General features: G+C 41.3%; 8 protein-coding genes across 8 annotated transcripts; 6 read left to right on the top strand and 2 right to left on the bottom strand.

Moving 5' to 3' along the window:
• Positions 1-3: 3 nt before the first annotated feature.
• On the top strand, positions 4-2,257 carry BMR1_03g02910 (UPF0652 protein; the record flags this gene model as incomplete). The annotated part of the gene is given in 9 exon segments (XM_021482117.1): positions 4-121; positions 142-212; positions 232-361; positions 410-568; positions 589-789; positions 1,069-1,152; positions 1,173-1,301; positions 1,322-1,715; positions 1,789-2,257. The coding sequence occupies 9 exon segments, from the start codon at positions 4-6 to the stop codon at positions 2,255-2,257; spliced, it is 1,755 nt and encodes a 584-aa protein (XP_021338671.1).
• On the bottom strand, positions 2,438-2,805 carry BMR1_03g02906 (conserved Plasmodium protein, unknown function; the record flags this gene model as incomplete). The annotated part of the gene is made up of 2 exons (XM_021482116.1): positions 2,438-2,629; positions 2,650-2,805. 2 exons carry the CDS (start codon positions 2,803-2,805, stop codon positions 2,438-2,440), a joined length of 348 nt encoding a protein of 115 aa, XP_021338670.1.
• On the top strand, positions 3,314-4,459 carry BMR1_03g02905 (CCR4-NOT transcription complex subunit 7/8; the record flags this gene model as incomplete). Its single annotated transcript, XM_021482115.1, has 2 exons — positions 3,314-3,415; positions 3,467-4,459. The coding sequence occupies 2 exons, from the start codon at positions 3,314-3,316 to the stop codon at positions 4,457-4,459; spliced, it is 1,095 nt and encodes a 364-aa protein (XP_021338669.1).
• Positions 4,460-4,737: 278 nt separating this feature from the next.
• BMR1_03g02900 (hypothetical protein) lies at positions 4,738-4,967 on the bottom strand (the record flags this gene model as incomplete). Its single annotated transcript, XM_021482114.1, has 2 exons — positions 4,738-4,806; positions 4,830-4,967. 2 exons carry the CDS (start codon positions 4,965-4,967, stop codon positions 4,738-4,740), a joined length of 207 nt encoding a protein of 68 aa, XP_021338668.1.
• A 202-nt stretch (positions 4,968-5,169) lies between these two features.
• Positions 5,170-5,623, top strand: BMR1_03g02893 (hypothetical protein; the record flags this gene model as incomplete). Its single annotated transcript, XM_021482113.1, has 3 exons — positions 5,170-5,316; positions 5,412-5,550; positions 5,571-5,623. The coding sequence occupies 3 exons, from the start codon at positions 5,170-5,172 to the stop codon at positions 5,621-5,623; spliced, it is 339 nt and encodes a 112-aa protein (XP_021338667.1).
• Positions 5,837-6,111, top strand: BMR1_03g02892 (hypothetical protein; the record flags this gene model as incomplete). Its single annotated transcript, XM_021482112.1, has 2 exons — positions 5,837-5,992; positions 6,013-6,111. The coding sequence occupies 2 exons, from the start codon at positions 5,837-5,839 to the stop codon at positions 6,109-6,111; spliced, it is 255 nt and encodes an 84-aa protein (XP_021338666.1).
• A 124-nt stretch (positions 6,112-6,235) lies between these two features.
• BMR1_03g02891 (RNA-binding protein, putative) lies at positions 6,236-9,350 on the top strand (the record flags this gene model as incomplete). Its single annotated transcript, XM_012793736.2, has 8 exons — positions 6,236-6,337; positions 6,413-7,468; positions 7,489-7,985; positions 8,006-8,187; positions 8,208-8,605; positions 8,642-8,944; positions 8,965-9,091; positions 9,112-9,350. The coding sequence occupies 8 exons, from the start codon at positions 6,236-6,238 to the stop codon at positions 9,348-9,350; spliced, it is 2,904 nt and encodes a 967-aa protein (XP_012649190.2).
• Positions 9,544-14,627, top strand: BMR1_03g02890 (conserved Plasmodium protein, unknown function; the record flags this gene model as incomplete). The annotated part of the gene is made up of 3 exons (XM_021482111.1): positions 9,544-11,904; positions 11,953-13,320; positions 13,413-14,627. 3 exons carry the CDS (start codon positions 9,544-9,546, stop codon positions 14,625-14,627), a joined length of 4,944 nt encoding a protein of 1,647 aa, XP_021338665.1.
• Positions 14,628-14,648: the final 21 nt, after the last annotated feature.

Below are 14,648 nucleotides of genomic sequence, written 5' to 3'. Positions count from 1 at the left end.
ATAATGTCGAATGCCCTTATAAACTACCTGGACTCAGATGAATCAAACCAACCATCATCAGCACTAACTGAACATGAAAATAGTCTTCTAAATCAGCTATCAGCGCAACAACTTCTTAAAGGTACGTATAATTCTCACCAGTCATCGCTAAACTCAAGTCTGGTATACCCTTTGAAGATATATTAAAAGAATTCCGAGATTTAACACTAGAAGTTAGTGCAATTAATGTAGGATACGAACACTGGATTTTCACTGGAAGTTCAACACATTGATCCTAATGAGGTTGACATATTACAGCAGAGTGATAACTCTTATTTCGTACATCTTGCAAAGTATACTCCACTGCGTTTATCATATGAAGGTATTCCATCTTTAATTGAACTGTACTTCCAAAGATTCAATCATACAGAACGTTGTTTCTTACGGCTGCTAGATAGCACTTTACAAGTCAGTGAGTATACGGACAAGATCGACGTTTACCACGATGGGAATAAGGCACGAAGAATTGCGCATGAAATTAAGCAAGTTTGTGCGATATTGAGTGGTTTGTCAATTGCCCACAATTACGGTAAAATTTTAGTGACTTAGAGGATGGACAAAGACTGGTTAGGGATCGTGATTATGACGCAAATGCCGAATTTTTTAGATCAATCTTTGAGATTGGGCGAAGGTACAAAATTTTGAATCCTGATCGCATGAGACACTCTTATGGAAAATTAATCTACTTCTTGATGGACTCTAGGAAACCTGATATTCAAGAATTACTTAACTTTGATTGTGTTATGAAAGGTAGGAAAATGAGTGGGGTCTTTCAGACTAGTATAAAGTATAAGACCATTTTATATAATTAGTGAATAGTAAATGGGTCAAAACTGAAGTTTATAATGTTTTTTTTGCTCACAATCCAACACTATATATTGGTTATTCCAAACCAATAACTATTTTATTGCAATTTGGACGTTGCAGAATATGAGTAGTTTGATATATTTTATAAATAATATGCTATATATTTGACACAATTGTGTGATAAATTTGCATAATGTGAGTCAAATGTGCAAAATCACCTAGTGCGTACGGTGTATGATTTGTTGGAGAGGAAGAAAAATGGGTTGGCATTGCTGGCGGATCCATTACTAAAAACTGCGACAATGGGTATTTTCAATTTGATATAGAAATTACGGGGGATGGAAAAACCCAAGCGCAGATTAGAAGGGAGATTTTGACAAAGGAATCTGCTGTTAAACACCTTATTGATAAGTATTCTACGGGTCAGAAAAAGGCCGGAGGCTTCATGGGTTTGGGTATTCGCGCTGTAACATAGGATTCCTCTTTAGCAGGGAAAATGAAAATTTAGAAATTGAAAATTCAGACCAACTCAGTCGTACAGAGCTTGAAACATGTCTATATTCATTGTCAGATCATAACGCTCATTTGAGAGCTTTTAGGGATCCCTGTGATGATATGATAAAATTTTTGAAGGAAAATTTTGACCCTCAAGAGTCAAATCCAAAGTACAGTTTGGCAATAAATGCTGGATTCCAAGGCGCTAGGTTAACTCATGGCCATGCTAAACAGTTTACCTATGTCTTGCAATCTCTAACGTTGTGGCGAGAAATTGCCTACAATATGTTTGCTTTATGGCATTTTGCTGAACTGGACCTACTGGATTCTCAGAATCCATATCGGCTAAGAAACACAGGACAGGGGCTAAATCGGTGAGTGTTTACTAGTATAACAATAGTATATCAACTGCATAAGTTTATTATTTTTATTAACATATTAATTTAGAGTGCAAGATGGGCCAAATGTCATTAGGGCAATGCGCAGGATACTTGCAAACGTGCAACAACAGATTGGTACATGGATCGGGTCAAATGTGATACATTTGGGTGATCACAATGTACCAAATTCTCTGTGGTTCATAGATAAATACACGCAAATCCCCAGAATTTTAGTACCCATCGTATCGTGCATAAAAAAAATTCCAGAGCTCTACCAATCCACTTCATCCATGAAACAATACATCGACACTCAATTTGGTGGGCCGGTTAATCTTAAAATGATGATATTGAATGACTTTTTCTGTCACGCATTCGACGGAAGCGGCGCGGATAATTTTAACGATGCAGGAAGTTGCATTGATGGGCGGTTAACTTCTGCCTGGAATTGGTGTTCCATGATTGAAAAGAAGAAATACTTTCCCATCTTTTTGCTAACAAATTTTTCCGGGTTTGACGGTCGTTTTGACCAATCTTAACAGAGCCATTTGATCTTACGCGTTTAAACACGAAGCGTTATCGGCGTATTTAATTAACCGCTGTAATTTCTAGTTAATTAATTGTACTAACAACGAAATGGATGATAATGATATACACGTAACGGATTATATAGGGGTGGCAAGTCGTAGGTTAGGGGTTAACAAGACGTAAACTTATGATCAAATTAATTTGTATTGATTACTAAGTTGAGTTTTGATCCAGGGGAGATGCGATAGGAAGGATTCAAATTGATGCCTATTGAACATGAGAACGGGGGTGTTGCCACAGCAAATGACCAGTGTAGGTTCCCTAGTGACTCCGGTTGGCAAAATGCGATTTATAACAAACATGGTTCGGTCAAGAGGCCCAAACTAAGTGAACTAAATTTTACATTATTTTTTGCAATGTATATGGCATCTTTTGGGGGCCAACCAGCGTACCTCTGCTTAGCCCTCCCGACTCTGAGTTTCGAGACGCATTCCCTAAACTTAGCCAGAGATTCCACCAATTTTGGCGTTGTTTTAGCCCTAATTATTGCTAGATACATGGAACAGAATATTTATACTATAGCAGAATTGTTCGGAAAACATAACACAAATGTACACATATAGATCATAAAATAACAGAGTTGTCTCAGACAAAAAATACATTGTAGTGCATCAAATAGATTGGTATGTATCTAAATATATTTATATGTGTTAAATTTTGTAATTTCATGTTAAAATAATGAATACCTACAGGTGAGGGAGTAATTAAATAATAGTCAAGCCCCACGTGAGAAGCAAGCACACTACATAGAGTTACTGCGGGTTGTCTTGGTAACTTTTAGAACTCGTCTTAATAAATTTGCTTAGTGTATCAACGTGATTTACACGTGTTATGCCAACTTATTAGTGGCAGTGAATAATCATTTTAGTTGAATTACGGTGATTGAGTTACTCGTTGTGGAGGCAACTTGTTATCGCAAATTTTAGCACTGAAATGTATAACCAATCCATAATTTCTCACTCTAAGAACAATATAACCAATGAGCCACAGAGACGATTCTTTTTTCCATGGATGAAGAAGACCAAATTGTTGACGTCTGGGCCCACAACCTAGAGGAGGAGTTTGAAAAAATTCGAGATGTTGTCGAAGTATACCAATATGTATCAACTGTAAGTGTATTACATTCATTATTTAAATGTTTAGTTAAACTCCTAACATAGGACACTGAGTTTCCCGGTGTCGTAGCTAAGCCCACAACCTATAGGGAGGACTACAACTATCAAACAGTAAAGTGCAATGTGGATATGTTGAGAATAATACAATTGGGGCTATCCTTCGCTGATGCTTCGGGAAACCCTCCGCCAAAAGTTTCAACTTGGCAATTTAACTTCAAATTTGACCTCAAAAGCGATATGTATGCCCAAGATTCTATTGAGTTGCTAAAGGAGAGTGGTATTGACTTTGAGTTGCATCAGAGCCAAGGTATTGACCTGGAGCATTTTGGGGAGCTCATAATGTCTTCTGGATTGGTGATGAATGAGGACATTATTTGGGTTTCCTTTCACGGTTGTTATGATTTTGCCTATCTTCTCAAACTGCTCACGTGTAAGTCTTTGCCATCCAAAGAATCCGAGTTTTTTGACCTCCTAAAACACTTTTTTCCCACTTTGTACGATATAAAATATCTGCTTGAAAAGGCGTGCATAAATTTGGGCGGCAGAAACTCACTAAGTCGTATATCAGAATATCTAAATGTGAAGCGAATTGGGCCACAGCACCAAGCTGGCAGCGATTCGTTGGTTACTTTAGGTACATTTTTCAGGTTAATGAACAAATACTTCAAGGATAATATGAAGGATTGTAAGCATCAGGGGGGGGTGATATACGGTCTGGGCAAGACTGCATCCATCCCTCACGTTCTGCAATCCTCCGCAAACTCTGCCAACAGGGATAAGGGAGAAGGACAGCAGATTAGTTTTGACTCAGGGGTGGCAAATGATGATGGTGTTTCTAAGTTACGACAATTTGACCGCTTAAATTTGCTGGATTTTAGAAATGAATCATCTACAGTCTCTTGGAGCCCAATTTCGAAGGTCGTACAGCCTAGATCCATTGATGATAAATTGGTTTTAGATGGCACTTCGCAATTGCAGGATAACAATCTCAATTTGTACAATAATATCTACACATCGCGCAATGTATATTCTCTATGACAAATTATATTGGCTACGGGTCAAATGGCCTTGATGTCCCCTTTGAGTGCAGTGATACTATCTCTTTCAATGGGGTTTTGACAAATTTGTTTCATTAGTGGATGCCACACTAGCTATTTTACTAGATTTGGTGTTGTAACAAATTTATGAAAGATTTTCAACTGTTGCAACGACAGACAAACAAATTTTGATAACGTATACTAGGTCAGTAGTCGCAAATTAGTGACTCAGCGAGTAGATTGAAGTTAGTAATTATTTTGGTGTTAAAGTTGCAGGCTTCAGATGTACATTTTTTCCTCTGCCTGCTTGGGTCTGATTACATCAGCCATTCTACACCTGTGTTTGCACTAGATGATAGGTCAGCACTTACGGAAAAGTAGTTGATGTCGTCTACAGAATATCTTACGGGCGATGGAATTGACGAATTGTAAATTGTTGTTCCCTTTCCCGAGTGTTGGGTTTTGCAGAACTCGCTGCAATCATTGCCAAATGTGCTAATGGAGCCCATTACACATCTAACTAAGCACGAAAATAAGACAAACGTTGCGAATTTTGCAATCATATTTGTTTAGATGATACAAATGGTTTATTTGGCAGATAAATAAAAATTTTCCGCCATCTAATTACAGATCTAAGAAAATTACACGTGACACCTATAATACCACACTAGACAGTCCAGTAGTTAAATTTAGCTCGCTATTTAAGTGAAAATGAGAATTTTATCCACAATTATATCATTTGCATTGCTATTTGGAATTAAATTTTCCGTAGCAATATTTGAGTGCCATCCTCACAAAGTTATATGCGACAAGAACTGTGACCTCAGATACGGAGGGATGAGCATTCTCATCAAAATGGTGAGTTATACACTATGTCTTAGAAATTGTTGCAAATCTACACAACTTTCTCGTTCAATACTAAATATTTAAATTGGTTGAAGTGTATAACTTAGTGCCGTGCAGCCTGTTCAGTTTCTCAGTGTCTAGTGAAGAATAAAAATATATCTATACAGGGCAATGCTGAAGCTGCGATTAATAACAAAGAAACTAATAACCCATCTTTTAGGCCAGTAAATGCAAGTTACAGCACGGGTAAGTCAATGTTTATATAGACACACCCATTCAAAATGTGCCACCCCCAGTACCAGTCAAGGCACTTAAATAATCGAATGACCTCGGGTCAATCGTGTTTGGTCAGAGTATCGCACTACTTAATTTTTATCGAAGAAAACGACGTTTTGTCATTAAACGCCTTGCTATGATACATGATAGCAAAAGAATTTTTTGAGAATTAATTTTAGATCTGAGGAATTTTTGCCTAACTAGAAACTTGCCAATTTATTAGATAGCTAGAAAACATTGTATATGCGCATTGCAAATGAAATTTGTTGGTCTTTTCATATTATTGATCTCAGTATTTGGAGGGATAGCTCAGGGTAGAATAATCAAATGTAGCTCGGATTTGCGTCGCTGCTACAATGAATGTATGGAAAAACACCGTACATCAATGTTCGGATATTTACGTCGAAAGTTAGTAAGTCACAGTTTATTTAGTGTAAAAACCGCTGTTGGTTCTCAGATTGCCTACTATATCCTACTGGCGCAATGGAAGGTGTGCATCCCATAGACAGGGTCCATGGCTTCAACACATGAACCACGCCATACCCATTCACTAGTGATGGTGATAGTTTTTATATGATAAAATAATAACTTTTAATACAAAATTCTTAATTTTAAACGGCCAAAAGTTGCATTAAGATGCCACTTTGCATTCTCTATGACGTTTTCAGAATGTGTAACACTTTTATTTTTCATAGACGTTGTCACGACCTTTAGGGTCAATATTAGTAAATGCTACGATCTATCTCACATCGCAGAGGTAAGTGTTTGATGCTTCCTTGCTTTAAAATTTTGTATCTCAAATAATTGAGTTGTTTGAATCTGAATTACGTAGGTTTACGTTGGGTTGGGGAGGGTATGGGACCATAAGGACGAGAAAAGGACCAAGAGGGATTTTAAAGGGGGGGTATGGAACCCTAGGGATAATATAAAGGTCAATAGGGATTTAAAGGGAGAGGTATGGGATACTCAGGATGAGAAAAAGGTCAAGAGAGATTTGAAAGGATTCGTGGCTTCGATTTGCCCCTTCAGACTTCCCGATGCTGTAGTGGATATTTGGTACCGGAAGCTTCTGGATTCTGGGCTAAATTTACAGGATCTATATCGTGTAATCCCCTACTGCGATCCCTCAGACTACCAATTTCACGACTCGGCCAACATGCTCCCCCCCCCCTTTGAAAGGTCAAAGTTGGATAACATCATGCCTCTAATCGGGAGCAATGATAAAAAGGAGTTGAATAAGAAGTATGAGAAGGCTATGGATAAGTTGGAACCCGAATATTTGCTTACCGAATGCTTAATATCTGCAATCAGAGAGATTTATGACGTGATTCCCGAGCGAAAGTTGTCGTACGACGAGGAATGGGAAAGGTATGAAGAGGGGATAAGGGAGGGGTTTATCGACCAGAATTTAGCAGAAAACTACTATTTACCAACTCCAGATGGTCAGCTCCCCAAGTTAAGGGGTCTCGAGCGTTATTACCGGGAGCGGGTCAAGGCAGGGGCAGATCCTGCCAAAGAAGCTGAAAATATTTTAACCGCTATGAAGAAATTGGGCAATAGCAGTGAATTCAAATTTGAATTTGATGCCTTACCAAAATGGACAAAAGACATATCCCTGGCAGTGGTAAAGTACTTTGCCCAAAAGACTAATGACAGTAGGTTCTTGGATATGTTGATGGAGATGGGAAAGGAAACGCAAAACATTAGAGCCAGAGAAGAACGCGAATTTGAGCTGGGCAATCAATACGCAAAGTACTGCTTTGCCCAGCGTAAGAGGACTGATGGTACGGGACCACATAAGCCATCAAAGCCCTTTTGGTTTTGGCGAGACGTCGTTACCCAGGTGTCGCCCAGCGCCGAATCCACAATTAAAGAAATTGTTAGTCAAGTAATAGCAATTCCATTTAGATTAAAAGAACGGATCCGACCATTGATACCGACGAGCTTACCAGAGGGACCTTTGAACCTGTCTACCCATCTTCCAACCCTACAACGGAGGAGATCGTGCAGTTCGAGATGATTAAGGCTATAAAATCGTCCAAACAAGGCAAATTTAGTTCTGTTAATACAAATGCCGAGGGTGAAGAAATGGGAGATTGTGTTGGACCCTATAACAATAAGGCAACAACATGTGATATTAAAGAGTTACTTCCTGGATTTAACCCACCGGTTCACATTGCAAACTACTTCAAAGATTGTCTATCTCAGCAGAAGTTTGATGAAGAGCTTAAAAAGTTTAATTTGGAACACTTTGGATCTGAGGAGTACAAAATTTACTTGGGGCAAATCGTCAAGGGAACCATATCCATGGTAGAAACTCAAACAGCATATGTGGATATAAGTGCTCATCTCACTGCAAAACTGCCAATTCAAGAAGTTTTTGACGATCCAAAGACAATTCCACTGTAGGAAATTATTTATTCAGGGGGGGTCTAAATAAGTTATTTAAGGAGGGTGACGTATTGCACTTTGAAATTATAGAGATATGGCCCAATGAGATAAAGTTATCCCTGCTGAGTCTGCGGGAGCTGTACAAGTTGAAGTCTGTGCTAGAGTGCCATTCTCAGAACAAACCAATGCTTTTCACGGTCAAAGATTACTACTCTAGTAAATGCCTGCTAATTTAGAAGGGCTTTACGGTGAGGTTTTGGGGTACAGGGCCTTTATACCCAAAACTCAACTGGGTTTTGACTATCAAGATTCGATTAGACTATATCGTCCTGGACTAGAAGGGACAAAAATTCCTGTAATGTATTTAGACTACAGTTACAACGATAAGGTGGTCATAGTGAGTAACTGCAAGGCAATTGAATACGAGCAAGTGAAGTTTATAAGGGTTGGAGACATTTTAAGGTGCAGACCATATCAGATTTCTAAATATGGGCTTATCCTAAAGGCCCTAAATGTTCATTGTGTGATGTCTCCTTATGAAATGTCACCCACGCACTTTGAGCAATACCAAAAGGGATTCCTTTGCACGAATGAGATATTCGCGCAAGTGATCGACGTGGGCCAGGTGAGTGTTGTGTAACTAACTATTTTAGATTATACTTTAATCTAGACCACAGATGGTGATATGCTTGTAGCGCTGTCGTCTCGTCGGGAACTGGATGGAGAGATCATTCCTTCGCCAGTTCCTAACGAATTTATCACTACAGATAGGCAGAGGCGGGGTATAAACGAATTTGTAAAGGATTGGAAGAGATTTCAATTGGGCAATAAGTTTTTGCCCCATCAGTACCAGCCTCCTCCCCAAGTTAAATATGAAACGCCAGCGGGAGGCCTGGACGAAGAATCCCTAGCACATACAGCTAATGAATGCGAACCGCAGCACTTGGTTACGGGGCAATACAGCCTGTTAACTGTATGCAAGTTTTAACTCAGAAAACGCCAAACTCTGTAGATGCCTTGGATAAGATTTTCAATGACAAGGCTGATGGAGAGGGGGAAATAGGGGTGTTGATGGACTTGGACGATGAGGAATACGTAAAGAGCGATAACGTGTTCAAAGGTGGTCTTTATTTGATGTAGAAGGCACGTACGAGAATATGATGTGGTTTTTGGAGACTATGGAAGGGTGTGTAGAATTGAGTAGCGCTGAGCAACGATTTATTACGAATGCCTATAACCAGAACGACCAAGTTATCAGATATTCGATCAGGGGTAAGAAAATCGTTGTGGACCTGGAGGAAAACATTTATTACAACTGCGAGGATGAAACTAAGTTCAAGATCTTCAGCCGTGATTTACAGCAGAGGCTTAAAAGATAGTGATATTAATAATTAAAAGTTTAAAACTGCTCTGTTTAAATTGTAGAATCGCAATCCCACATGTTATAGTGAACTGGATCAGTACGGCACGTTATAGGGTAATGTGACCGTGTGATGTCACCCTACTATCAGTTGATTAAAATGCGCGATAATATGTGTAGATATAGGTACTTGTTTTAATTGATTAATAAATATGAATAGTCCTGGTGAAAGCTGTGTTAAAGATTTTCAATTAGACCTGGACAGATTTATACCAAAATGTATCGCAGAAGCTGGCGCTGCCAAGTCTTCCATATATTTAAAACGTGCAATTGAGGCATACGAAGGGAAGCGATTGTTTCCTCTGATAGGCAATGCCACAAGCTACGCCAACTTGACTACTTGTTACGGGGGGAAATGCAATCCAGAAATTCCCGGCCTTTGCGACAAGATATGGCAGTTACTGGACGTGAAGAACAACCCCAAGCTCAACGAGAAAACTGCAGGGTTAGGTTGTTTATCTACGCTAGTCAGTGTCATGTTGGATTCTATCGACCACTACTGGATGCAGCAAGGTCGACAAGAGCTCGCAAAGCTGGCAGAATCTCTGGATTTTATGCAAATGAGCGATTTTATCGAACTATTTGATGATTATTTTTCGCAGGGGGAATGTGCAGTGCCAAAGAACGGAATAAGCGCTCGCCAATCATATCTGCAGTCACTGATAAGGTTGGGAAGTGCTATGAGGAGGGTTTGGATATTTGACAGTGCTGCTGGAGACTTACTGATAAAATATATAACTGATAACCTAGATTTCAGCTCTAACAAGATATACTACTACTTTCAGCTCCTGTTGGTCCTCTGTCCAAAGGCTACGATTTACGTGATTTGTGAGAACGGGCTTCTCTACAGATGGTGGGATAATTCAGACTCCAGGGCATTAAACGCTACATTTGTTGCTTTATTGGAAAGGGCAACCAATTATCACCGCACTTTGCCATGCAAATCCGATGGGCATGCTGTGTTTGAATCGCAACTACAAGAAAGAATGCCTTATTTGTGCCAGATGCTTTTCAACTATTTGTGCAGGAGGAGGGTTGCCAAGAAGGCGGTAGACGAATTTAAGGACCTCATCCCCGCTAAATATAGCAATATGTGTGAAAAAACCCCGAGCGTTGTTCGGAAGCTAACAAAGATTCTCGCAAATTCCTCCGGCCTTGAGCAATTGGCCCATCTAATCAGTGCACTCGAGCCCTATGCCCATCCCTCAAATGCAGGCGCCTGGTCCCTGCCCATTTCCGACTTTTTCCAAACCCTCTTCTCTACCCTGATGAAAATTCAGGTACAGTCTTACATTGCTCAGGGCGGGGGTACTGCGCCTCCTTTGTGTGATTTGGGTCCTCTGTTAGATTTAGATGCGTCATATAGCATCGCCATGTACGGTATGATGAGCAAAAACGGTCAGATTTCATCCAATTACTTGGACGTCTTGAAACGTATCTGTTATATCCAGCCCACCTATCTGACTAAGGCGATAGGTAAGCTGCAGTTTATGATGGACGTTGTAAATGAACCCCAATCGAGCATTGTAGCCATGAGGGCCCTGTCACAGCTCACTCCCCTAGTGGTGAAATTTTGCCCTGGCTCTGTCCCTTCGATTGTGGAAAAGAGCGTAAACTCTATATTTCCATCTGACCCCCTAAAATCCTCGCAGGCATTGTTTCTAATAACGATGCAGAGCTGCAGTCTACGCCCTGTGGCCATTGATAGTGACTTTATTTGTGGAGACGGAAACAGGGCACTGGCTTCTGCGTTTACTAGGCTGGTGCAGTCGAAGATTGATAAATTGAAGGATGCGGGCGAGTGGGTGGACGAAGTAGGCGGATTTCAGGTGCCTGAGCGATTGTTATTTGAATTGATCCTGGGCTGGGGCGAAACCGCGCAATTTCCGCAAAAAATGACGCCTGTGGACCAGGGCGTTATCACCATGATTAGGGCTGCGCTCATAGTGCTATTTCGGTATGCGGAGGACGTTGAATGGATGGCAGATGCATTTTTGGACTTTCAAGTTACCAGGGATAATATCCACTTTGCCTCTAGTGTAGGACTGGCCTTTTCCACTACCAAGCCCAAGATGTCGTTTAGGATATTTAACACACTATCCGCCAGAGCTTTGAAGCAGCTGAATGCCAATGTATATGATGATGTAACGCCACAAATATCACTACTTTCATCGCTAATAAGATGCATGCCCGAGTCGTATAAGGTTGCAAATATAATAACTGCAATTCTGGATAGGTGCTGGCACTCTACCCATAAATCTCTCTTCAAGGCAGCGACAAAGCTGGCCCAGCGTTGCCTAGAGTCTGTTCTAAACGTTTACCCCTTGAGCTACGAGGAGAAGTCCCTGGTCCCGCAGTGGCACATCCCGCAGAAGGAGGCTATAGAAGCCATAGCGGGGGTCGTGTGCCTGGGACTGGAAAAGATTGAGAAAACTGTTTTTGGTGATCAGCACATGGGCTGCAATAAAAGCGACGAGGGATCGTCTCTACGTGGAGCATATGTATTAAATAGGGTATGTGTAATAGTTAACTAATCGTGATTGTGACTGAAGCTAACGCAGGCTGACTATATAAACCGTGCCTATGTCTTTCTGTATCGTATGGTCAAATCTGGCCTTCTACCCCAAGAACACTTAGATTCAAGTACGAATGTTTTGAATATGGCGCATCAAAGCCCCCTTTCAAGCAAAGTCAAGGAAATGGCGCATAAGTTATTCATCAACGACGGTCCCCTTCAATCGTCTACACATGGAAAGATGTCAAAGCTGCTTGGGGAGCTGGTTTCTGGAGGCGTGCAGCCCCAGCAATTTGGAGGGTTTGTCGACATAAACTCCGGCATTATGGACTGCGTAAGGTCTATGGGTAGGCAAAAGAGCAAGTATATTTTCACAGGATCACTCCGGCCATTTGCCTTCAACGTGCCATTAATCCTAGTTTCATCCAACCTGCTTGATTCCCTGAGTATATTTTCCTGCATCACAAAGAAAAGCCATTTTTTCGACATGCCCATGGATACCATTTTTGGCCTGATCGTCCAGCGTGTGTCCGAGATAATAAACTACCACAGGTGGTCCACGCATCGCAGGTTGGAGCCCAGTGATCCCGTGTTTGGGTACATTTCAAAGCTCGTGGATATATCGATTTGCGGGGATGAAAAGACGGCGGAGAAGGCAAAATCGCACTTTTTGATTTCAATGGCAATTGTAAAGGGTGCCAAAACAGCCGCACTGGAGCGCGTATTTAGCAGGTCTTTGGAGTTGGCAATAGCGTCCTGTGGTAACTTTTCCCACGACCAGATCGTAATGAACACCATCAAATTATTGGTTCCTCCACTTCTACGCAGGGTTCTCTCAAAGCCTATGCTGCTAAGGTCTTTGTTCAAGTTCATAATAAGCGCCAGCAGATCTTTCAGCAATGGGCGGTGCGGTGTTAGGCTGGCGGACGGTACCCGAAACGCCCTGGTTATTTTGATGGAGAAAGCAAGCAACGAGAGAGTGGATGTGGAGTTTACGCCAGAGGATTACACCTTCAGTGAGGTTTCTATTTTAAACGTGTGTTTGTTAGCCTGGGTCGGGTACGATGAGAAGTTGAAGGATTGGCTGGTGAAATGCATTCGAAATTCTTCAGATATTTCATTGCGGGAGATTGTGCAGGCACTGATGGTAACGCATGGCATTTCTCTGGATGATATACCATATGCGGTTGGTCTATGCAAATCCATATCGTCAAGGAGGAAAAAAATATCTAATTTGGATGATGTTTGTTCGGCAAAAGGCTCTCCCTACCTGAAGTTGGTGAAGGCGTTAAGGGTAGAACCTTCCTGGGTTTCATTCCGCTTATGTCGAATGGGCAGCAGCCTATCTTTGCAAAATATTTCATTTCTTAAATCTTCCATCCATTCTACTTGTAATTCGGCGTCCGTCGTCCAGGTATGCAGTATAACCCTCCACAGGGTATTGGTATAACCCTATGTTGTTATGGCGCATAAATATTTCCTTAAATTGTAATTGGTATAACACAGGCGATCGAACAGCTGGAGCAGCTGGTGACTTTTTCCGATGAGCCGGAGGCAAATATTGCATTTATTGAGCTACTGGTATCCGTATTTGACTGCATTGAACCAGAAATGGTTGGAAGGGTGTCTGTGGTGCTGAATAAATTTGTCAAAAATTGTAAAATAGAGTATATACATGATTTGGCAGACGCCATTACGCTCACCAATAAACTGGGCTCTTCTGTGGATCTGTGGGTCGAATTGCTGGGAAATGTCAAATATACAAGCACGTGTCAATCTCTAGATTTCTACAGGAAATTGCTCCTTCTAACAGTTCTGACACTCAATTGCGTAACGGTGCCCTGCTTACAAGTGCTGGATGTAGGTATTATGAGATCCGAGTGCCTGCAAGTTAGGGAACAAACGGCCTCCCTGCTGGTGGCGTTAATTAAGATGGGCAAACCGATTTTCGAATTCTGGCCTTTAGATCCATCTCTATGGGATGGATTTCTGCGCTTTGGTATTCGCCTTTTCGCCTGCAAAAAGTGGAGCCTGCTCCCATGGGCAAGCACGCAGTTTCTCCAGCTATTCATCGATACTGCGTTTAAGTGTGCTGGAAGCGGGAAAGAAGACTTGAAACTGTTGGGTAGAGAGGCCGTTTTAAGCCTTTCAGATGCTGAATTTGGACCCCAGTATGGAGTCTTCCGTGATAAGCCTCTAGGGGCTGTTATTGATCTGCTTATGGGCTGGTTCGAAAAGTCATTGGCTGATAGCTCTCCGCAATCCGGTGAACTGGCACTCGATGCTATTCGTGAATTCTGGCTCAAAACACAATTTTTGCTGGATGCGAAGGTCACTATTCTAAAATTCCTGCCTCTACTGGACAGGGTTCCACCACATCTCTACCGATCCGTGGCCCATTTTATGTCCACCATTGCAGCGATAACGCTAGATTCGAATGAAGTCATTGGAGAGCTTGAGGAACAACACTTTTTGTACCTCTCCGGCTTGGTCTACTCCTTTCCATACTCCATGAGGGAGTGGATGCCCACGGTAGTGACGTCTTTATCAGTAATTGCTAATGAAAGCAGCTATGGAGGGAGGAAGAAGTTTATAAATGAGGTGATTCAGGACTTTTTTAAGACGCATACGGATGGTTGGAACGAGTGGAGGGCCTTGTTCACCAGGGAGCAGCTGGACCTTGTGGAGATGAGCAGGGGCCGGCCCTCGTACTTTTTGTAGATTTTGTTTAACTAATTTTAC

The sequence above is a fragment of the Babesia microti genome, chromosome III, assembly GCF_000691945.2.
Source record: "Babesia microti strain RI chromosome III, complete genome".
Lineage (NCBI taxonomy): Eukaryota > Apicomplexa > Aconoidasida > Piroplasmida > Babesiidae > Babesia > Babesia microti.
This window is presented reverse-complemented; position numbering and strand designations above follow the sequence as displayed.